Source organism: Simochromis diagramma, unplaced genomic scaffold (assembly GCF_900408965.1).
Source record: "Simochromis diagramma unplaced genomic scaffold, fSimDia1.1 OVJJ01000293.1, whole genome shotgun sequence".
Classification (NCBI taxonomy): domain Eukaryota; kingdom Metazoa; phylum Chordata; class Actinopteri; order Cichliformes; family Cichlidae; genus Simochromis; species Simochromis diagramma.
In genome coordinates this window covers 13,559,581-13,582,464 of record NW_024386801.1, presented here as the reverse complement: position 1 = coordinate 13,582,464, position 22,884 = coordinate 13,559,581, and the positions used below count along the sequence as shown (strand labels likewise).

At 41.9% G+C, this 22,884-nt stretch overlaps 1 protein-coding gene across 1 annotated transcript in view; it reads left to right on the top strand.

The window, feature by feature from the left end:
* Window positions 1–19,331, top strand: part of tspan18b (tetraspanin 18b) — a 35,659-nt gene extending 16,328 nt beyond the window's left edge. The window contains exons 2-9 of the mRNA XM_040026004.1: window positions 3,213–3,296; window positions 14,323–14,418; window positions 15,494–15,688; window positions 16,106–16,180; window positions 16,766–16,864; window positions 17,105–17,281; window positions 18,034–18,117; window positions 18,428–19,331. Of these exons, the coding sequence (XP_039881938.1) occupies window positions 3,294–3,296; window positions 14,323–14,418; window positions 15,494–15,688; window positions 16,106–16,180; window positions 16,766–16,864; window positions 17,105–17,281; window positions 18,034–18,117; window positions 18,428–18,475 (777 nt within the window). The 5' untranslated portion in view covers window positions 3,213–3,293 and the 3' untranslated portion in view covers window positions 18,476–19,331. The remainder of the gene's footprint in view (window positions 1–3,212; window positions 3,297–14,322; window positions 14,419–15,493; window positions 15,689–16,105; window positions 16,181–16,765; window positions 16,865–17,104; window positions 17,282–18,033; window positions 18,118–18,427) is intronic.
* The last annotated feature ends 3,553 nt before the right edge of the window (window positions 19,332–22,884 follow it).

The window sequence follows — 22,884 nt, the reverse complement described above, 5'->3', positions numbered from 1 at the left end:
GCCCTAATAACTCAAACATTTAGCATTAGTGAAGTTTGAATGGAATCGAAAATACTTTATTGTTGTTATACAAGTATGCCGATGTTTAGACTGCCATCTCTCCTATGTTCACCGGGAAAAATTAACATAAATAGATTATTATTCAAGATGGAGTGGTTATATAGGGGGTGCAAAGATAGTCCTGAAAGTTATTGTCAGTGCATGTTGTTCTAGTGTATGGGAGGGTTGGGTGGGGGTGATGAAGGCCATAGCTCGGGGGAAGCTCAGCTTGTGTGGGACTGTATTGATTTGTTTGTCTATCTGTTTGCCTGATGGCTGAAGTTCAAATCGAGGCTGACCGGAGAGGAAAGTGTCTGAATTGAGGCTTTTGCCTTCTTCAGACGGTTGGTGTAGACATCTCTGTGGTGTCATAGCTCCAACCCTACCACATGCTAGGCAGTCCTCACCAACAGTGTAGGTCCTTCTGCTCAGCAGCTGTGCAGCTTCTGCACAGCACCTTGATGCTGTTTGTGAGGATGCTTTCAAAGAGTTTCATTCAGCAGCAGCAGTTTCTGGGGGAGCTGTGCTTCAACTTGATGAGTTATTGAAAAGATGAACTCACCTTACAGTTCTTATGAAGGTGGGTATTAGTTATAGAGACCAAAAGCTTCTTTGTACAAAGCTATAGACGTGTCTTTTTCTTCTATAAAGTGATGCATTTTAACAGCGGACTCCATCTGGTTTGACTCACTTTTGAAATTGGCCTCAAGTGCCGATTAGAGGAACTGCAGATTTTGGCACTTTGTGGTGGGTTCATTGTTCAGTTCTTGAGGTTTCTGCATGTTTAAAAGAATCAATCTGGCATCACAGATGATGCAAGAGACAGAGAAGCTGACAAATGGCAGTAACATACGGAGGCTTTTGAGCATTTTTATTGAAGGCATTTGTTCTTATGCACACAAAAATCATCAATTTTGTTTTAAAAAAAAACAAAAAAAGGAGGGAATAGAAGCTTGATATCCATAGTTCATAAGTACTCACTAAGTACTGGTGCTTCAACCAAAATGAATTTGTTCTAATTCCCTTTCAGCCCTTTCAGCTCTTTCAGCAGTTATCTGTGTAAGCACTGACACTCAGAATGGCCATGGATATTAGACTGTATTATTCAAGAATGAGAAATGCCTGGAAAGGTGAGGGCAGTGTTTATATAAGGAGTATATTCTTACTGCATTATGATACTACAGTTTCCCCTGCTATCTCTATTGTGAGTGGTATTGAAGCACGTGATTTATCATGTGCTGATGGCTTGCACACAAGATAGATGTTGATGATGCAATAATATTGTCAGAGCCTGAAATAACAGCACAGACTAATCAATTAGTGGCTGCCTTGATGTTTAAACTGCCCACAGTGCTTCGGCGCTTAAATGTCAGTGACAAATTGGCAAGGGAGATTTCCTTTAAAAGGAAAGTCATCGAGCGGATGTAGATGAAACCTTTTCTCTAGTGTTGACTCGTTCTCTTTGTTGGACCCTCAGTGGCCTGGCCTTTCTAGTCCTCCCCTCGAGGTTTCGTCCTATTGTTGTGCTTTCTCAGCCGCCTGCGCTGATCTCTCTTCGCACCCCCCCCCACCATAAGCGATTCATTGAGGCTCTGCGATCCTATTGGTGCTCCACTTTCCCATGGAAGGGTTTCCATGGAAACCAAAAAATAATGCAGACCCTCAACACTGTTGCTCTTCACCGGCTAATAGCTCTCTAAACAGGGGTTCAAAAGAGACTGCCACTGCAACAGGCTTCATGGTAAAATCTGACCACTCTGTACCTGATTACAAACCGTAATGACGAGAGTTACTTGCATATATGCTGCTGTTTGTTATAATCTGCTGCAAAACTGAAAAGGATTACAGTGTTACATTACCTGGGGATCTCTGAGCTAAACCATATGGTGAATATTTTCTATAAGACTCACTCAACAAGGCTGCCCATGCATGCGTATCCACTGTAAGGATGTTAATGATTTCCCGAGCACGTGTACCTTGTATTGTCTGAGTTCAGGGTGCTTAGATAAGGGAGTGTATCATTCCAGTGCATCTCCCCACTTCTCAGATTTGTCCACTCTCCTCAGTCAGCCTTTGATTGCCTTTTCCAGATGTAATCAGCGCCTTCTATTCTATATGGGGCTGGCAACGTCAGTTGGGTTTTGTGTCCTGGTGAATCTGATGTCTGCTGGCAATATGGTGTGTCTGCGGGATGATGTGGCTGGCTCTATCAGCCAGAATACTCTTGGGATATTCTCCATCCCCCGAGCCTCTGTCAGAATGAGAATACCCTGCCTGTATTTCACCATCTAATGTGGCAACAGCCGCTTGCCGTTCATGTCTTCGTAGGCAGGTCTCTCCATATTTGATGCGGTAGTTGTCAGTGCCAGTGCTTTGAAACTGGCTCCAAAGTATTGTCAGTCAAAACTGTGCTGCTGACTATTTTTGCACATGGAGGCTGAAATACCAGCAATTTAATTGGCTCTCATTGCGATATCGTTATTTTCAGCTGGGAGACAGTTGTGGCAAAGCAGTTTAGAAACAGGAAAAAGTTTAAAGCATTTATGCTCATTAGACACACTCGGCTGGAGACGTATCTTACACTGACAGTTAAAGCCAGCAACGTGCGGTAAGAAAGCAAGGTATTCTACTTCCAGTGAATAATGCATGAGTTTAGATGCTCATCAAGGTCAAGTCGCAAACTGCATGAGGAGATTGTGGTGTGTTGGGTTTTCTAATAAAGGATAGTTAATTAGTGAGAAGATACAATGTTTCTAATACCTCGAGGCAGATATTAAAATTTTACCTGCCCAGAACTTTGGTCTGGGTTGCTGCGACTAAAGGCAGTGCATTTTCCTGTTCTGTCCCTGTTTAATTTTGCCTTCCAGCAGAGAAGTGGAAAAATTCACACAGAGAAAACACTGTTACAGTCCTAGATTGGAGCACTGCGGGGAGCGAGCGCTTCATACATAATAAATGCAAACTCGGTCATTTTAAGTGTCCTAGAATTTTATTTTCTGTGTTTTTTCTGTTTTGGTTTTTTTCCAAGCTCTCGCTCTTACTCTGCTCAGATGACTTACGTGCACCAAGACAAATGTACCACTTTTCTTTCTCTTCGCCGCTGCTTCACTGTTCATTCATCTCATTACCTCAGTCTTGACCTGTGCTCCTTCTGCTGTGCTTCTCTCCAACAGCCCATGAAAACAGGAGAGGAGAGAAAAGCGAGAGAAGTCATCAGCTTCACCTGAACGAAGACTAGGAACAAGCAGATACACATGGTACGGTAGTGTTTTATCTGCTAACGCGGCACACGCGCAGTTTTTCATTTTCACCTTATATATATGTGTTTCCTTTACATTTTCCTCAGCATATGTCTGGAACGTGGGGGTGTTTTCATGAATAATTTCTAGCAAATCCAACAATAATTCCACTTCAACACACTTAAAATTGTTTGAGAGGCGCTGCATAAAGAGGTTGTTGACAGACTCTTTTCAGTAAGATGCTGACAGCACAGGCGCAAAACCATTGTTATCGCCGACAGGAGGCACAGTGCTAGAGCAAGAACCAGTGTGTGTGTGTGTGTGTGTGTGTGTGTGTGTGTGAAGCCGGTCCTGCAAAGAGGCAGACGTGCTTTTGTCCCTTTGCTATCATAGCAGTCTTGCACTGGTCTTTGTTAGTCCCTGATTTGCATTGGCATTTGTAGCATTAGTATTCCAGACACAGCAGAGCAGCAGACACGTATGGATTGAAAGGTTAAAGGGGATGTTAGACCCAGACACATCAGCTGCAGTCAGTCATACATGGAAGCATAAAAAGCATCCAGTGAAGCAAATAATATGTGCTACATGTGCAAGTGACATGTAAGATCATGAGCAAAGTCGAGCTGTTTTCAGTTACATAAGTATTGATTTTAAACTTTTCATTTTAGTTTAATGCAACGTGTGTGTTAATGCTCAAGCAGTCACTTGTTGGGTGCCCTTCAGGCGCCTTACGGTCAAGTCACACTGTGCATGAATCTAATGAACCTGGCAATGACATCAGGTTTGTTGGATGTAGACTGTGCAGTGATAATGGCTGCTGAACTGGAGGCTATGACACGCACAGTTGCAACTCCTGCTCTTTCTTTCTTTCCATGCTATGACCATCTTGGAATTTTCCCAAGCTATCTTTGGTTGCAAGATCATTACCACCTTTGAACTTCTCTATGGCTATGATCGGACTGCAAATCTAACGGTCCTTTTTATGGTTTTCGTATTATTGCCCTTGCGGATGGCGGCATGTGCCAAAAGTGGCACCATTGCTGTTTGATTTTTTTTTTTGTGAGCTGATGTGCAGCCGGCATGGTTGGGTTGAAGATGGAAGGGTGTGATTGTATTGGTCTTTACCGCCATGCAGTAGCTTGAAAAGATCAAACACTTGGGAGAAAACTTTGAAGAAATCTCTGATCGCTTTGCTTCCTCTTTCAACTTCTTCTGCTGTTATACCAACACTGATGCAGAGGTTTTTTGTAAGTGGCAAGGATGTGTTATTCAGGAGATGACTACAGCAAATCTGGTGCTCTTTAACTAATAGTATAAAATGGTTTGAGTGATAGTGGCTCTGTAGTGTAGTGGTTAACGCATTCACTTAACACAAGCAAAAGTTTAGGTTTGACTCCAGCCCAATCTGGACAGTACGAGTAACAGATTTCAGAGTGAACTCTAAACTGACGTGTATGTGCAGCAAAAACTATTCAAATGTTATTTTATAGATGTAAACAAGAGGACCATAGAAACCAGCAGTAACGGTTTCATTTGTAAGTCTTCTGTGCCGTAGGTGCCAGAAAATATGTTCTCTAATTTGATTTTCATAAGGAAGAGGATTTTAACATCGGCTTTTTTGTGGCACAGTAGCTGCTACCTGTATACAGAGCTTTGTGTGGATATGGAGTTGCAGCAAAGAGGGGTGGGATGGTGAATCTGCTTCATGGAAATGATGTTATGTAAAATTGAGCATATAAAGGACCGCTTTAGCCCACGAGATGCTCTGCTGCACTCTGCTCTGATGAGTCATGTGAATTCTGATTCGACCGTTACAGCTGAGGTTCATTTGCAAAGATTTAAGACCTAAATTTGATTTAGAATCATATATGAAGAGTTCAGCTTTTATATATGAGGAGTCACACCTTGATGCATGCTCAGTTGTTCAGCTAAGGAAATTCAGGAAAGTGGATTTTGTTCATCTGGGCGTTGTTTTCAGTGGGAGTAACGTTTTGTCACTCATTCGAGTCACTCCCTTATAGTGGAGGAACTGCTGGTTTGATTGATCTAAGAAACAAACATTCATATTAATAAATACACTTAAAAGAGGAAAAAATACAAGCCAGGATATAAGATTTAAACATCCAGTCTAGACTGGCTTCCTGGTTTCACTTATAAACATGTCTTCCTCTTTTATTTATTTTTTTTATTTCAACATTGTTGGGTGGGGTCACTTTCAGTTTTACCTTGAACCAGCTTTATATTTGAGTTTCTTTTTTTAACTTTAGTTTTACTTTTACCGCAGGACAGCAATTGAATGAGACAAATCCAGGACAAGGATATAGAAGACTCAAAAGAACAGCGCAAATAGGAAAACAATGAATGGAAAAGGGGGATTGTGGGGATAGAAAAATGAGTGTAATGCAAATTGTGCGAAGATCTGCTGTTTGAGTGGGTTCAGTCATGTTCCCCCAGTGATCAAATAAAAGATGGGACAAAATAAATGCTAATGTCTGTGAAGGTTCTCAGTCATCCAGGTCATTGTAGTCAAAGGAGCTTGCAAAGAAAAGCGTCTGGACTTCTTTAAGTTACTTGAAGACGTTTCACCTCTCATCCGAGAAGCTTCTTCAGTTCTAAGGTCAAATGGTGGAGGCCAGGTTTCACAATGAACTCACCCGAAACTCTGGCTGATTGGGACCCACACCCAGTTTCACACCTTGGCTCAGGCGATTAGAGGATCATCAGGGGGTCCTTTTGTCCCTCTGTGGGGGGATACTCCCACTAGGCTTATATCTGGGACTCTCCACCATTTGACCTTAGAACTGAAGAAGCTTCTCGGATGAGAGGTGAAACGTCTTCAAGTAACTTAAAGAAGTCCAGACGCTTTTCTTTGCAAGCTCCTTTGACAATAAATGCTAATAGTAACAATAATTTCAGCAATAACAACAATCCTTGTCTTCCTGTATGCTGTAAAGTATGCATGTATAAACCAATATACCAACCCATGCACATACAGTAGCAGCAGCTGACTCACAGGCATGTAGACACCCTGGACCTAAACTAGTACCACCTCATAATTGTCTTAACAAATCTGATAAAACTGACGACGTCTAAAGACATTTAATGTATAAACCTTTTAATGATGGATACATGCACAATGATCTAAAATGAAATAGTCTTCTTCTGCTTCTCTATTATTTCGGAGTTTCTTTCCCTGAAGTCTGGTTTTTAAACTTTCAGTTAGTTTAATCAAAATGTAAGGTGTGTTTAAAGCTAGTTTAATTTTCTAGTTGAGTTTCTGCTTCCAATAATCTCTCTGTGATGTTTGCTCGATCCTTATAGTTATTATGTGATGCCATCTGAGGTCTGATTTGAGCTTTCACTTGAGGATTTTTTTTTTTTTTTTTTTTTAATAATGAAATGTGGTGGAATTAAAAGCTCATTTTCAACAATCTCACCACAAACATTAATCTAGTTCTTATCCACCCTGGAATGAAAGGCGAGCTTTAGCTCCTCCTTTACAGTTCAGTATTTAAAGACAAAATCGCGATCCACCGAGATCCAAACAAACTGGAATAATCTTTTAATTTCTCTGATACATTAAGTATTGCTAACACGCTTTTGGTTTTACTTATATCAACTTGTTTTGCAGTGGGGCCTCAAATATACAGTATGCCGTTATCTCTTTTATCTGCGGCTTCCACAAAAACACAAACGTTCACATGCTTTATCCTCAAGGCTTTGTTTTGATCTTTGCATTGCACTGAAACCCCCAGCCTGTAACACAAAGTAGGTTACACTGTTGTTTTTTGGTTTGGTTTTTTTGCTATTTTTCTTTTTCATTTTGTTGAACTTTCACCAAGTGCGTGATATTTGTGTGTGCACGCCACACACAAGAATCATCAGTAAGTGATAAAACAGCTTTTAGGCTTTCCACACGGGGGAACTAGCTGTATTCAAACTAGCATATGGCCTTGCAACAGGGTGTGAGTGATTGCTCATTAGACAAATGGCTGGCCAAGCTGTCCCCCCCGTTGTAAAGTGCTCTGCTCTGCTCCCCTTTGTTTTCGAACAGGAACTCGAGCTAAGTGGAGATGCCAAACAGTCCTCTGCAGACAAAGGCCACTCTCACCCCATATCCGGGTTGCCGTAGAGACCAGAGTCTTTTTTTGGAAATATTCCAGCACGTGATTTAGGAAATCCTTCTGTTTTGAAAGATGTGTATCGTTTGCTTAAGAAATAAGATTTTTAATTTTTCATGGTTTTGTTTTTTGGGGGTTTTCAGCCTGGATTTAGTGATGTTTGGTGACTTGCGTGTATTTTGTGTTCCTTTGTCTTTTTTCCCCCAGTGTCCTGTTCTTGTTTAGTGCCCTGAGGCTAAAAGTGTTGTCTTTCCTGAAATAGTCCATTGTTTACTTCTGCAAAGGCCATCTGTGATGATATGGACATCCGACAGAGACAACAACCTCGTATTCAGTGGCGTTTAAAACAGTATTCAGTGTTAAGAAAATAATTGTTTAATTGTTTCTTGCCTGAGGGTCAAATGGTGGTCAGGGGAGTGCTGGTGAAATTATTGACTGGATTTTTCCAAGTTTTTGTTAAGCGCGGAACTGATATCGATTCTTCTCCCTGTGACTCCGATATATAAGAAGGAGACTGAGAAACTTGTGGAATAACCCACAGAAGTAGACAGTGCAGTGATATAATTCCCTCGGTTGTTCGCTCAGTAATTTTAGACCATTTAGTTTTGAATTGAGTTATAACTCATTTTTGTGGAAAGTCCCAAAGGCAATGTGTCATTCTCTAAAAACGTGGGAAAAGCCTTAGCCGAGTCCTAACAGCCGGCAGCGCCGAAGTGTTTATGTGTTCATTGTGTGCTGTTACCACATGCCCTCACTACCAGACAACCAGTGGACTAAGCATTGGAGCTCTAGGGGATCAATGCATCATTGACCATGTGCCCGGGCCTGGTATCGATCCATCCTCACGCAGCCAGTTTGTATCTTCGCTCAGCCAGATAGAGGTGCCGAGACGATTAAGTGAAAGCCTCTGCTATGAGCGAAGGAGGATCTCACACACAGCAGGGTTCAATAGAAGTCAAAATCTGCTCATCACTCAATCACATGTCCTCTGCTTAAGATAAGTATCGAGAAGTTATTAGCGCTCTTCCCCCTCCCCCGTCCAGTAGTTCTAATCTAAGGAGCTGGAGAGTCGATTTCGCTGTAGGACTCGGAGCAACTGTTACTACTGAACTAACAGCTGGATGTGTGCCCAGTTGGGATGTCAGGAATGTAGCCTGCAGCAGTGTTGACAACACATGGTCAGTCTGTTTCTTAGTGTTCATTCTGGGAGTTTTCCTCTTGTTAATCAGCCTGGTTTTCAGGAGTGTGTCAGCTGCCTGGTCAGAGGACTGCTTCCTTCTGGGGTTCACATAGTGTCATTTCAAACTGAGTAGGCTAGGAACTGAAATCTGAACTGTAAAAATAGAAGAATTTGACTTTAGATGAAAATTAACTGATTGAAATGCATATTGTGTGTATGTAGTCTTTTTAGTTCATTGCCTTAATAATGATTTTGTACCTATTCTGAACTTTTATGCCTTTGAGTGGCTGTGGCTCGGGAGGTAGAGCAGGTCACCTACTAATTGAAAGATTGGCGGTTCAATCCTTGGCTGCTACAGCCTGCATGCCAAATTATCCTTGGGCAAGATGCTGAAGCCAGAGTTGCTCTCTGATGCGTTAATCGGAGTTTGAGTGTGCGTGAATGTCAGATAGGGGGAAGAAAAAAGGGGGCTTGTTTAAATATGGGTGAATGAGGCATGTTTTAAAACGATTTTTTTTTTCGGGGGGGGGGGGTTGCATAAAAACTAAACCAAAATGAGAGAACCCTACTCTGGAAACGTAATGGAATTAAAGTGAACTGAAAACCAAAAATAAAAAAAATGAACAAAAAAACCATGAAAAATACCAAAGTAGCCTGTCTGCACCAGTTACAGTGCTGGAGTATAACTCTTTTGTAGTCCCAGCACGAATTGAATGAAATTATAAAGGGTTTTGCACGACTGAACCAATTCATCATAAACTGTCCACTTTTGGAGGGGAGTAAACTAGCATTCCCTGTAATGTGCAGAAGCTGATGATATTCTGTGTGTACTCTGAAAACTCATTAAGCTAAACTTGCCTGAGGAAAGACAAGTTAAAATATCTACCTGAGCATCTAACCAGCATTAGGACCTTTGCTTTAGCTTGCCCGGCTCAGTGTCTGCACTCCTCTCTGTGTGAGAGCTACACCCACACACGCACACACTGCGAGCTGCCTTTGAGCTACTTTTGTACACTTTCTCCGTGTGGTTGTTTGCTGTTGTCTGAGAACTGTATACCCTCTAAAGTATACAGTGCTATTGCTGTTTAGCATTCAGTGCACTTCAAAGCTCCTCCGTGTGACAGCAGAGCCCAGGGCTCATTCTCTCCTAATTGGAGGTTCATTAAGGACTTGGTGCGCCTCACGGGAACCCATTTTATTGCCAGAGGAGCCTGTCTTTATTCGGATTTGGGGGTGTTTACTTGCTGTGGCTGATCTAGGAAGTCATGGAGAAATATGAAAATGGGTTTTTAATTGAGATAAAGGCTGATGTGGCATGTGTGTGGTCCCCTAGTGTCATTGTCGGAGGGTATTAGCGCATGCACGGAGAGCTTAGACTGGCATGCAGTTGATGACAAAACACACCTGCTCCAGCTGCATCGGGGAGCCTGGGAACGAATGTGTCCTCCCCAGGGTTCAATTACAGGTGATCACTTAGAGGGTCAATGATATTTAAAGGGGTCAAGATACAAACCATAAAATCTCGAGAGGATTTCAGTATTAATGATTGTTTTTAATGCAGGATCATGCTCAAGATGAAGTGAACTTGCTGGTTATGTGAGGGTGGAGGATGGCGACAGTTTGACGAGGAGCAGACACAGAGTGTCCTTGTAATTCTGATCCTTTTGTCCAGGGCAGCGGCTGGGGGAGCAAGGGAATATGGACTGGTTTCATTAATCCTGCTGAAAGTGACATCTTCAAGGAGAATCACCCACGGGTGTGCTATTTATATGTGGAGTACTTTCAATCTAGTCTGTGTCTTCCTTATCTTTTAATTACAGCGGGTTGACACCACCATAATGGTTGATCGTGTAGGTGCCGACTGAACAGACTTCTGGTTTTATGAGTTAGGAATGGAAAAAAAAGAAAAGGTCTATTCCTCACGCTTCCATTGAGACGAATATAGGTCGGATCAGTTTGTCCTCATTAGAGAGCTCTTGCTTCTTTTGGTAGTGTGAGGTTGATGCTTTTAGGATCAGTTCACATCAATTCACCATCAAACTCATCTGTGCCAATTTCCACAGCCTAAGCTGACTGCGGATCAGTTTTCACCAGGAGTAAACAATGGGTTCTTAGTGCCGCATGACATTTTATGATGTCAGTTACAGGAGATGGAGACAGATTTGGCATTTGCTGGATACCTCGGGGCGAAGACTGTCGCTTAGCTTGTCAGATTGAGGACATACAGTATTTCCTGCATGTTTAAAGAAAAAATCCAGCACATTGTGTAGTTGTAGCAGTGCAGTACTCCTCACTGTTTTTGTGTGTGCATGTGTGGCATGTTTATTTATAATAGATTTTAGCCAGTACAGCGTGTTATCTTAACACATCGCTAGCATTGCTCAGCGGCACACCTGAGGAGGACCAGCCTTTAACCTAGTAGCAATTTTTCAAAAATGATATAAGCCTGCAGCTCCTGGGGTGTGAACCATGTTTTTCCTTGTCTACATCATATACACTGCAGAATATTCAGAGAAAGCCTTAGTGGTCTGATCTCTGCGACTGGCCAGTGATCGATGAGGACCTGTGATCCCACAGGAGTCATGGGAAAGACCGGTTTGTTTACTCTGCACTTTCTCCGGGGTCTCAGTGGCACTTTGATTTATACCATGCTGCTTTTCAACCATAGGCTTGTTATTTGGAGCCTGTCTGGGCCCTTACACTATAACCCATTTTATTCTTAAATATTCAATGCATTTTAATGCACAGAAGAAAATTGGCTCCAGATTTGACAGTCAGCTTGACCCTGAAATGGGAGCAAAGAGCAAAAGGGTGAAGCTGGAAAAGAAATCGGACATTTTGTTTAGAGAATAAGAAGTGAGCTGTGCCCTGAGAGGTTTTCCAGCCGGCCCCTTCCTCTTCCTCCTCCTCCTCCTCCGCTCCTATTCATTCAACCTCTTCATCCCCTGCCTCAATAAATACAGTTTGCACCCTTCATAAGGGCCCAGAATTGACAGGCTCGAGCTGGAGGGATAGGAATGGACCTTTTCGGATGCTTTTCTATGAGACTGTAATGTATGCAAATCTCAGTTAAGACCTCCTGTGCCCTCATTAGACCTTTCTGGGGCTTAGGAAAGGGAGGGGTTAATTAAAACCCATCTCAGACAATGAATCTGTTGGTTGCTCTCAGAGTACCACTAGAAGGGTAATCAATACCTAAGCATATTATTATGATTTACAGAAAGTGTTTAACCATAGGTCTAAATCAATTTCCTGGGTCCAAAGAGGAAAGCGGTAAAGGGGAACAAACAGAAGCATAAGCCCTCTGGCTGGTGAGGAGAGGAAAAGTTCTCTTTATAGGGTAGCTTCTTCTCACAGCAGACAAAGAATGCCGTCATATCTTTAGTACTGTTTAATTTTATTGTCACGGCAACTTATGCGAGTTAACAATGCAATGGGGGGGAAGAAAAAAAAGCTTTTCATGAGGCTCGCAGAATGAAAAACAAACCAGTGTTAGTGCGCTGTAATAATAGAAAAACAGATTAGAAAAAGATATCAGTTCTGCCTTAATTATTCACACGCTTCCTTTTCTTCTGTGGGAAATAATTGCTCCAGCAGCTCAAAACTGCTTGTGCCTAGGCAGGGCTTTGTGCTGGGCTATGGTTTATCATACCTGAAAGCCAACATTCGTGAGTCTGCTGTGTGCAGCACAGGGATGAAAGGGTCAAGGCGTTATGAGATTTGAGCGACAGCAGAGGGTCTTCAAAGATGGACGGGAATCAAGCCCGGTGTTGATCACAACAGAGGCTTCACTCCTGCCTCAGAGAAGCAGAGAGAGATCACCCAGAGGAGTCCTTTGACATCACATCAAGCAAAGGAAAGCCTGCCTACACGTTATGAAATTACAGCTGATGGATGTTCTGCAAGTACGGATAAAAGAGGTGCGAAGAAGGCATTTAAACATTTTCTTTTTTTTCAATTTGCAGGTGCAGTGTGTAGCTGTGTAAACCTATTTACAATTCCTCTGAGAAATCGTTTTTTAATCCGCTTGTTAGCCAGCCTCAATCCTGGCTATCACTATGGGAGAGCAAATTAATAATCAGAAAGTACAAAGCAAAGGGTGCCAATTCATTTCTGCCAAATAATTAATTTTCTTCCTTCACTGAGACTGCAATTACAGCTGCCCCACAGATTGTTTTCATTTCAGTTTGTGCAGAATATGTAGATATGAATCCTTACACAGTCCCCAGTAGGGCTGTTCGATATAACGATATATATCGGATGACGATATAAAAACGTCTATCGTTTCATTTTACACTATCGTTTGTTTCGTGGTGTCGCAAAATAAACAGTTTACGGCAATATTTTTTTCATCGTTTTGATGGTCACTGTAGTGGTTATATTAATTTCTTAAAGTTCTCTCTTTCTCTTATATTTAATATAACCACACTACAGACGGACAAGCGCCTGTTTTTATGCGTTGTCGTTAGCAACAATGACGGTAAAACCATCACATGTCTGCTTGTTTATTTTCCGCATAAACCTTTCACAGTAAAGCTCAAGATCCTGTTGAGACTTTTCAAAATAAACTTACCCACGTGAAAGACTATGTGGAGTGCTTACTGTTGAGAAGCAAAAAAGAGCCATCAGGTGCTAAAAAATAAACATTAGACTCAAGCGTTAGAACAGGCTTTTCCCCGCAGCACGCCGTGTAATAAATACTCACAAAGAAAACGGCGGCTGTTACAACTTATGTCTAAAAATGTATCGTTTCATGCATCGGTTAAAACACTCGACTCCAGGTACACGATGCCCAGCTGGAAACACTTCGCTCAAGTCGAGCTGCTCGAGATTCACAGAATTTACAGAAAATGTTAAAGTTTTGTGATTTATATCGTTATCGGATGATAAATGTCTTATATCGAGATATGAGATTTTGGTCATATCGCACAGCGCTAGTCCCCAGCTCACAAAGGCTGAAGGAGAAATCTTTTCATCTGCAGCTTGAAAGGTTAAACATTTGCTTCAGCGAGGGCACGCTGCATTTTTAGGTGTACTGGGCCATGGATTCTTAGACGCCCCACCCCACACACACACTGTCACCCCAGTGTTGTCTGCTAATGCAGGAGAGGTGTTCTTCATTAACCAGGAGTGCTTCTAGGATGGGTCTTCATCAAGCAAAGTGTGTTTGTGTCAGATAGAGGGGTGGCTGATGGGAGCACAAGGCCTCTCATTACATTAAGAAGAAGAAGAAGTTCCATAGCAAAGGCCATCTCTTGTCGGTTAATGACCATGGAACCCCTGTCAGGACTCATTTCCTTAAAATGCTTCAGAGATGGACGTCCCCTCCAGTCGCACTAACATAGGGTTGCCATTTTTCCGGAGACAGGAGGAGCTGACAGGCGGCTAAGTTTGAGAGCACGCTAAAATGAGATGTGTCAGATAGGTTGACATTGTGCTGCCTAATCTCGTAGTTGCTTGGGGATTTCCAGGACTATAGCTGGGGACAATGTACCTAAAGGGATAATATGAGGATTTTCATCTGAAATTGGACCAAATCAGCTGACAGGCGTGCGTGTGTGTGCTGTGTGTTTGACTGACAGAACTCATTAAGAATGTGAGCAGGTTCTGGCAGAGCATCCTTTTCTTGGCAGTTTCAGCGTAATGCTTATCCAGGGTGCAGCAAAGTGGGGAATACTGTGAGCATTTGGCAGGAGTCATTAAGTGGCACGTTTTATGTTGTGTTTAATGTTTTTTCTTTCAGGGGCAGGGAGAGGCTTCAGCACGGGGGACAACCATGGAGGGGGACTGTCTCAGCTGCATCAAGTACCTCATGTTTGTCTTCAATTTCCTCATCTTTGTGAGTATTTTTTTTTTTCATCTCTTTCTCAAAGACACTTAATCTGGCCGTCTCTGAAGTTTGTGTCAATCTAATGATTTAAGAAGGGCTTCTGCGTGCTCCCCGCCTGACTGACTAATGGAGCCACATTTGCATTTCATTAGATGAGGCAATCTTGATTCTATCAAATTCTCTTTTGATTAAATTTTAGTGTGCTGACACACATCTGAGGCACATTGTGCCATGTGGAGTTTGTGACTGGCACCTGAGTTTATCGGTCTTGATCAGACAATCAAGGGTAATCCTGTTAGTCTGAAGCCGTAAAGCGGGGGAGGGTCAGAGTAAGAAGGTTTGTCTCTTTTCCTGCTTTATTAAGCACAACCAAACCATTTAGAGTCTCTGTTTAGATGAGGTTGCTCAAGGCTGGGGTAATAATGCAACCAGCAGAGCAAAGAATGAACTTGACTGTCGGCATCACTGTAACAACTACTTTTCACAGCTTTCTTTTTTTTATTATTATTTTTTTAAGTGTGTCTATCTAAGGCCGTTTCACACTCGTGTAACTCGGCAGCATTTCTTTTAAAGCCCAGTGCCTTGAAAATGGCTGCTTCTTCTCCTCGTACCACAGAGTGGCTATCATTTGCACAAACCCCAGGTGACAGAAAGAAGGGGATTGGGGTAAAAATGTTGGAAGCTCAGATCTATTCCCCCTGACTCAATATCTTCTTTTCTTAATCACATGAGTCACCCCACAGTGGCTGCAGAGAGGATTTTATTAAAGGGAGGATGAGAAAGGATGGCAGCTCATTGCATTTCTTTAGCAAGTGGGGAGGCTGGGAGGAGTAGTTCAAGGGGGTAGATTTATCCCCCCTTACCCCCACTGAGGTACTGTGGCTCTGCAGATACCCAGCCTTTTATTTTAGCTTTACCTCCAACCTCTGTGGTATTTGCATAGCTAACAGTGGAGGAAAAAAGTCACCGTATGACCTCTGGTTGAATCTTTTGAGTTGCTGGGGATACAAAGCTACTATATCTTCTGAATTGTCAATTTCTATTTTGTCTAAGTAATGTACTCTTTCCCTTTTGTCGTTATCAGCTGGGGGGCTCTTTCCTCCTTGGAGTGGGAGTGTGGGTACTGGTGGACCCCACAGGGTTCAGGGAAATCGTAGCAACCAACCCCCTGCTATTCACCGGTGTCTACATCATCCTTGGTATGGGAGGCATGCTCTTTCTCCTCGGCTTCCTGGGCTGCTGTGGAGCCATCCGTGAAAACAAGTGTCTGCTCCTCTTTGTGAGTTGGCTGACAAAGTCGAAACATTGCTGTGTTACCGCTCGTGTGTGTGTGTGTGTGTGTGTGTGTGTGTGTGTGTGTGTGTGTGTGTGTGTGTGTGTGTGTGTGTGTGTGTGTGTGTGTGTGTGTGTGTGTGTGTGTGTGTGTGTGTGTGTGTGTGTGTGTGTGTGTGTGTGTGTGTGTGTGTGTGTGTGTGTTGATTATTCTCTCTGTCAGTCTTGAAACAGAAAGCCAAAAGAGCAAAATGCCTTTGTATGTTGTCTTTGTGCTGAGTGAAGTGAGCACCACCAAAATGTGATTTTTCACTTTCCTTTCTTTTTCTTTTTTAAACACATGAACATGCACTTTTTTGTCTTCACTCTCATCTACCTTGTCATACTTTCTCACCCTTTCCTTTTTCCTTTTGTCTTACTGCAGTTCTTCATGCTCATCCTCCTGATCTTCTTAGCAGAGCTGGCTGCTGCCATCCTAGCCTTCATATTCCGGGAGCATGTAAGTTTCTTAAAAAGTTCACCCCACCTTTGATCACAAGTCTGCAGTTGGGCTGAGTGTCAAAACGCAAGAGCTCAGATTCTTACTTTTTGTACTTCCGGACCTGACAGCTGCTAATTTAAATCATGATTCTGAAAATTTCTTTTGACTGTGTTCAGGTATTGCATAAGTGTTTGTATTTATAGCATTGTATTCCTATAACAATGTTGTGCTTGTGATGCACAGTTAAAAATTGGGATCAAATTCTATTCAGCAACCAGAGATGCACTCTAATTCTCCATGTCAAAACCTGTTTGGTACATTACTCATTAGGCGTGTGACCACAAAGATTTAGCCTAATCTAGCCTCGAGTCTGTAGCCCCAAACACATATGAGGAGCAGATTGCTGGTGAGCTCACTTCTTTGTAACTCCACACCACTAGATTTTGCCGTAGCACCACCAGATTTCCCTGAGAAGACTTTAATGTGTTAAGTTAGCGCAGTTCCCTAATATAAATGACACTCAGCCCAACCCAGAATTCAGTGAAATCATTCGAAGTAACCAATGTTATCTGTGTGACGCTAACATGTGCGCCTTCGCTTTAGCTGACCAGAGAGTACTTCACCAAAGAGCTGAAGAAACATTATCAGGGCTACAATAACAGCGACGTCTTCACCTCCACATGGAACGCCATCATGACTACAGTAAGACCACCGCACACATGGCAGAGAGCTGATGTAATGCAGCTTTTACCGACTCACCCTTTCCACCAAACAGTCTGTGGAAACGTTAAGGTTAACAGCCAGGGCTATATTTTATAGATAAATCCGAGACATTTAGGTCAATATTCATGCTGGATTGCAGCACGCACACAGTGGACCACAGGCCAGTGCGCAAATGGGCGCTTAACAATAACGGCTTCTTCTTCTTCTCCTTCCTCTCAGTTTGACTGCTGTGGGGTGAACAGCCCAGAGGATTTTAAGGAAAGCATGTTCAGGATGATGAACCAAAATCATGTGGTGCCAGAAGCCTGCTGCCAGCGTGCCGCTCAGACTGCCGAGTCAGCCTATACCAGCCAGGAGCAGTGCTTATCGGGCAATATGATGTTCCGTAATAATAAGGTAACTTTTCACATCCACCATGTCAAGACCTCTCGCTCTCTCTCTCGCTCTCTCTCTCGCTCTCTCTCTCGCTCTCTCTCTCGCTCTCTCTCTCGCTCTCTCCCTCTTGCTCTCTCTCTCTCGCTCTCTCCCTCTTGCTCTCTCTCTCTCTCTCTCACTTTCACTTCCTTCTTCTAAACCTCCTCAAGGCTTAATTAGAGCTGAAGACGGTTGAGGGGTGACATCCAGGGACTAGCTGACTCCTCCATGGCTGATTAGTGCTTTTCTGTGTTTTGGGTGTCACAGAAGACCATCTTACTGTGTGGTAGAGCACAGAGACAACAGCGCTATGTATGTGTGTGGATGTGTGCGTGTGTTTTGTGTGAGATATATACACACGCACACGCACACACACACATGTGCATGCCCACATCCCTGCTCACATGGCTTCCATGTGCACAAAGGAAGCCTTGAGTGTAATTACAGTGAAAGCTGATAGGAAGAGCTTTTTTACTGCAGTCTCCACCTGTTGTTTTTCAGCCCATTAGAACAATGAGAGATATCCACCGTGTGTGCCTCGCTCTGTTCATTCACACAAAGAGCTCTCATTAAAAGCCAGTGAGGCTGGAGGCCCTTCTTCCCACTCATTCAGTCAGGCCTTTGTTCAGACTCTCACTCAGTTGAAGCTGGGATGTTACTTTAATTGTCTCTGTAATTCTGCAAGTTTATAGCCTATTGATTCTCTGCTGAGTGTCACGTCTTTGTGTCCACAGGGTTGTTACTCTGCAGTAGTTGACTACTTCGAATTGTACATCTATGTGGCTGGAGCCCTGGCCATAGTGGTACTAACCATTGAGGTACGAGCAAGTTTTAAAATATGCAACCTTTTTTTTTTTTTTTTTGCCTCCAGTGTATTCTGAATATTCATTTTAGAAAATTTGCAAGGCTGCTTTAACCCAAGGCTATTTGCCTGAATACGCCAGTGTTATGCTTTTTGAATAGCAACATCGCCACCTTGTGCTAAAATTCAGTATCACAGAACATAGTGGTTTTTAAAATGAGGTGAATATTGGACAGTACAGTGTATTTATTTCTATTAACAATTTGGGAGGGAGGGATTTTCTGTATGTGTGCTCATTATTTCTTTTTCTTTCCCTCTTTCCTCAGCTTTTTGCCATGGTTTTTGCAATGTGTCTCTTCAGGGGAATCCAGTAGAGCTGCTCCATCCACAAACTTCTTTTTTTTTTCTCTAAAAAACAAAAAGGGAATTCAGGAGAAAAGAAGAAAAAAAATGGACATTTGTAAATTTTGTGGATCTCTTTTTCTATTGGCTAATTGATAGAAAAACAAACTCTTGTACTTCACAGCTGGACTTTTGAGGTACTGAGTGATTTTAAAAAAATATACAAACACACACACACACACAGACATAGAGACACACACATTGCATTGAGACTAGACTAGAGAGAAAACTGATGTTTTAAAAAAAAAAAAAAAAAGATTTGTGTGCAAAGTGGAAAGGGTAATTTGTGGACCAGGTCTTGAGCAGATTGGGTGTAAAGTGGACCGGGGATGAGGACCAGGTGAAGCCTGAGCAGAAGGCACTGCACTGACTTTTGGATGAAGAATATTTATATTAAGTAAAGTTGGCTTGACTGTAAAAATGAAAAATGTGTTTCTTGTAAACTCTGGCTGTTATCCTTTCCCCTTTCATACTGTATAATGTAATAACCTCCCTTCCTCCACATGCCTTTTTTACAGCCACACTTCTTCAATGCTGTATTATATAAGCTCTGTTTATTTGTGTGTGCGTGCGAGTGTGTATGAGTGTGCGTGTATATACTGAATGCTCTTTATGAATGTGTATGAGCCTATTTGTATGCATGTGAGCTTGTGGCTCTCCGTGATCTCTCCCAAGCTTCAAAGCCAACTACTCCAATTCATTTTTTTCCTCTTTTGTATGGTGATGTTTTATTGCATTAGTGGTTATATGTGGTTCTTGGTGGTGAAATGTGTATGCCGTTGTATTAGATTCTTGAAAAGTAAGTTACATAAATGGCATTTTACCTGACCCTTCCCGTGTGTTTTCTCAAGCTGGTTGCACAATTTCACACCATTTTCGTTTTCTTTTTTAAATGAAAGCTCGACCCCGTTTATAAAGACACTGGTAAGTAATGATATTGCATCACAGGATAATTAAAAACAAGTGTTTGTTAAAAGATTATTGCTTATCAAGTCTAGATCACTAACTAGCTTAACTTTTAAGAGCTTATGTCACATTTATGATCATTTATAGGATACATGTGACTGTTACACATTTCCCACATGAAATTATTCTTCTGTGCTACTGAAGTCTGGAAACAAAGAAGGGGTTTTATTTGCTGAATAGCCAAACCATAAGAAAATGCCATTAGCCTTTAGTGTCCATATGACTCCGGGTGTAGCTTTTGTAATGAAATCAATCTCAACCATATTGCTGGAGTGCATTGATTTTATTTGCAAAAAAAAGTAAAGGTATTGATTAGAAATGCCTGTGGACATTGATCTATTGCAGCAGCCTCAGAAAATGGCAGAAGAATACATCAAAGGAAAAAAAGGGGAGGCATGCAATGCAACAAAAAAGCATGGTAGGGATGAAAATGAAACCCATCATTTGTGGAATTTGCATTAGTATTGCATTCAGAGCAAAGAAACCGATGGAAATTGAAAAGACGCAAAACTGTTTAACATGGGTAAAAATGAAGGTTAGTTCCTACATACATGAGTTTTCACTTGTTTTGCCATCCTATTTTTTTTTTTTTTTTTTTTTTTTTTAATGTGGTCTTTTTTCATCTTCTTTTTTTACTGCATACCTTTTTGCATACTCCCTCCAAATAGCGTGCATGACAAAGCCTACTAAAAACCCAAGTATGGCTTTGTTTGACATTTAGTAACAAATCCACATTTTCAGCAAAATGTAGCCATTTGGAGGGGAAAACACAAGATCATAGCAACTGGTAAGTGATATCCAAAGAGAAGCAAAAATGCTTATTCTGTAACATAAATATTGTTTTTAGAGTAGTGCTTGCAACCTCAGTCCTGCTGTGTGTTGCTTGTTAGCTTGCTATAGTGTTTGAGGGTTGTGCTACTAACAGTTAATCTTTCTATTTGCATATGCAAACAAACCGATTGTGCAAAGTACATAGGCTGTTTTTTGTGGCTTGTGAATGCTGGTTCCCACAGACTTTGTGCAGAAGACAGATGGCACTGAGAGAATCCTGAATTTATGGAAGAATTCTGTAACAGCAATTTAATGTTGAAGTCAACTTGAAAGGGTTCACATTGTAGAACATTTCTGAGAGGTGGACATAACTTAATCGTTTGAAAAGCGAGGTGATGCCTGTAAAGTCTTCAGTCTCTCTTACAGCCAGCAGAGGGCGACGCCTCTGGTTACAACAAGAAATCTCTGGGAAAACAGCCCTTTGGCTCCTTTGATGATCTCAGTAAACGCGTTCCTGATGAGTTATGGGTTAGCTTCATGTTTTATTGACTACAGCAGAATGTTTAGTTTATGAATTAGCCCCCACCCCTCCCCTAGAGTTAAAAAGGTCAAAAAGCAGGTTTTGTTTTCAGGCAGCCTTTATCTCCTAACAAGCTGCTACAGCACGAATGTACAGTGTCTCCCAGATTCACCCCTTGCTCTTTACCTCCACTGTCAAAAAAGGTAAAGAGTTCTTTGCATGTTTAAATCTGTCTGTCTTCTTAAATGCCCACACTGAATCTGTCTTTTGTCTAACAAGTAGTCGAATTTCAAGCTTCAGCTCAACAGTTGCACCAACCTTTTGTGGTTCTTGGCTCTGTTGATGTCACTTAGAATTCTTCTCCATCTAAAATAAAAAAAATTAACCAGGCTTCAGCTCCTCGGTTCTCATGATGACAGCAGAAAACTGTTTACTGAAACCAAACAAAGAACAAAATAAGGAGGTACAAAGAAATGGCACCCTCTGTCAATTCTCAGGTTTTACATATCAGGAGATAATAGAGTACACAGCGTGTGATAGCAATAGAGCTAACTATCTTAGGAAGAAGGCCAGGAAGGAACCGCTTTTTTTTTAAACCCCTTTAACCCCCCACTCATACGCTATAATAACTTGAACTGATAACACTCTGATGATCATAGAAGAGATGCCAGTCTAAAATTTGTTGCACTTAACAAAATGACTATTCTATTCCATTTGTAGATAATGAAAAAGTCCTTAGCAGGTCTTAAAATTAGGTAAATACAACTTGAGATGAAACACATGACACATCACATCATGTCATATAGTTATTTAAACATAACTCTGGTGTTTTGAAGCCATTCTGCTGTAGATTTTCTGATGTGGTTGGGATAGTTATCCCGTTCTTTGGTTCACAGAGGAGTTCAGAGACCGCAAAACAAGCACAAATCAAGCACCCTGCACCATCATGCTTGACAGTTGGCACAAAGTGTTTGTGCCGATTTGCTTTTGATTTTTATCAAACGCGGCACTGTGCATCTTGGTCAAACATCTCCACTTTGGTCTCGTATGTCAACTAAGATATGATTTATTTCCTTTTTGGGATTTTATTACCACCACACCTGAATGCTGCAGATCAGCAAATGGTTCAAATTTCAGCTTTTACAGAGATGTTCACACTTCCTGGTGATGATGCATACAATTAGCAGGACCCAGCTGCTACTCACCCTCTTAATTCCTATAGAAGTAGCAGGATTGTAGTTATTACATGCTGCTTTTGAATGCCGGTGTAGGTTTTGCTAAATAAATAGTATAATATGTCATATGTTGTTGTTTAACTGAGACTGATTTTCTTAATAAAAGGTTAGATTTGCCAAACATGAAGAAAATCAGTATTTGCTTCACTTTAAACGATTGGATTAACCTCAACATAACACAGCTGCCTACAGTCATCTACTGCAGGCATCCTACACTATATATGTGACAATATAGCATACTTTATAACTGGATTTAGCAACTAAAGCAAAATGAACTGATGCAGGTTATATCATCCATACTTTAATACTTTAAATCATCCTCACTAATCTGTGCTTGGGATTCCCCGGGGCAACACGGGAATGCCACACACAGACTGTATATCCAGTGTGATTAGGTGATGTGCATCTCTGTAATGAGAAGGGGTGTGGTCTAATGACATCAACACCCTATATCAGGTGTGCATAATTATTAGGCAACGTCCTTTCCTTTGGCAAAATGGGTCAAAAGAAGGACTTGACAGGCTCAGAAAAGTCAAAAATAGTGAGATATCTTGCAGAGGGATGCAGCAGTCTCAAAACTGCAAAGCTTCTGAAGCGTGATCATCGAACAATCAAGCGTTTCATTCAAAATAGTCAACAGGGTGGCAAGAAGCGTGTGGAAAAACCAAGGCGCAAAATAACTGCCCATGAACTGAGAAAAGTCAAGCGTGCAGCTGCCAAGATGCCACTTGCCACCAGTTTGGCCATATTTCAGAGCTGCAACATCACTGGAGTGCCCAAAAGCACAAGCTGTGCAATACTCAGAGACATGGCCAAGGTAAGAAAGGCTGAAAGACGACCACCACTGAACAAGACACACAAGCTGAAACGTCAAGACTGGGCCAAGAAA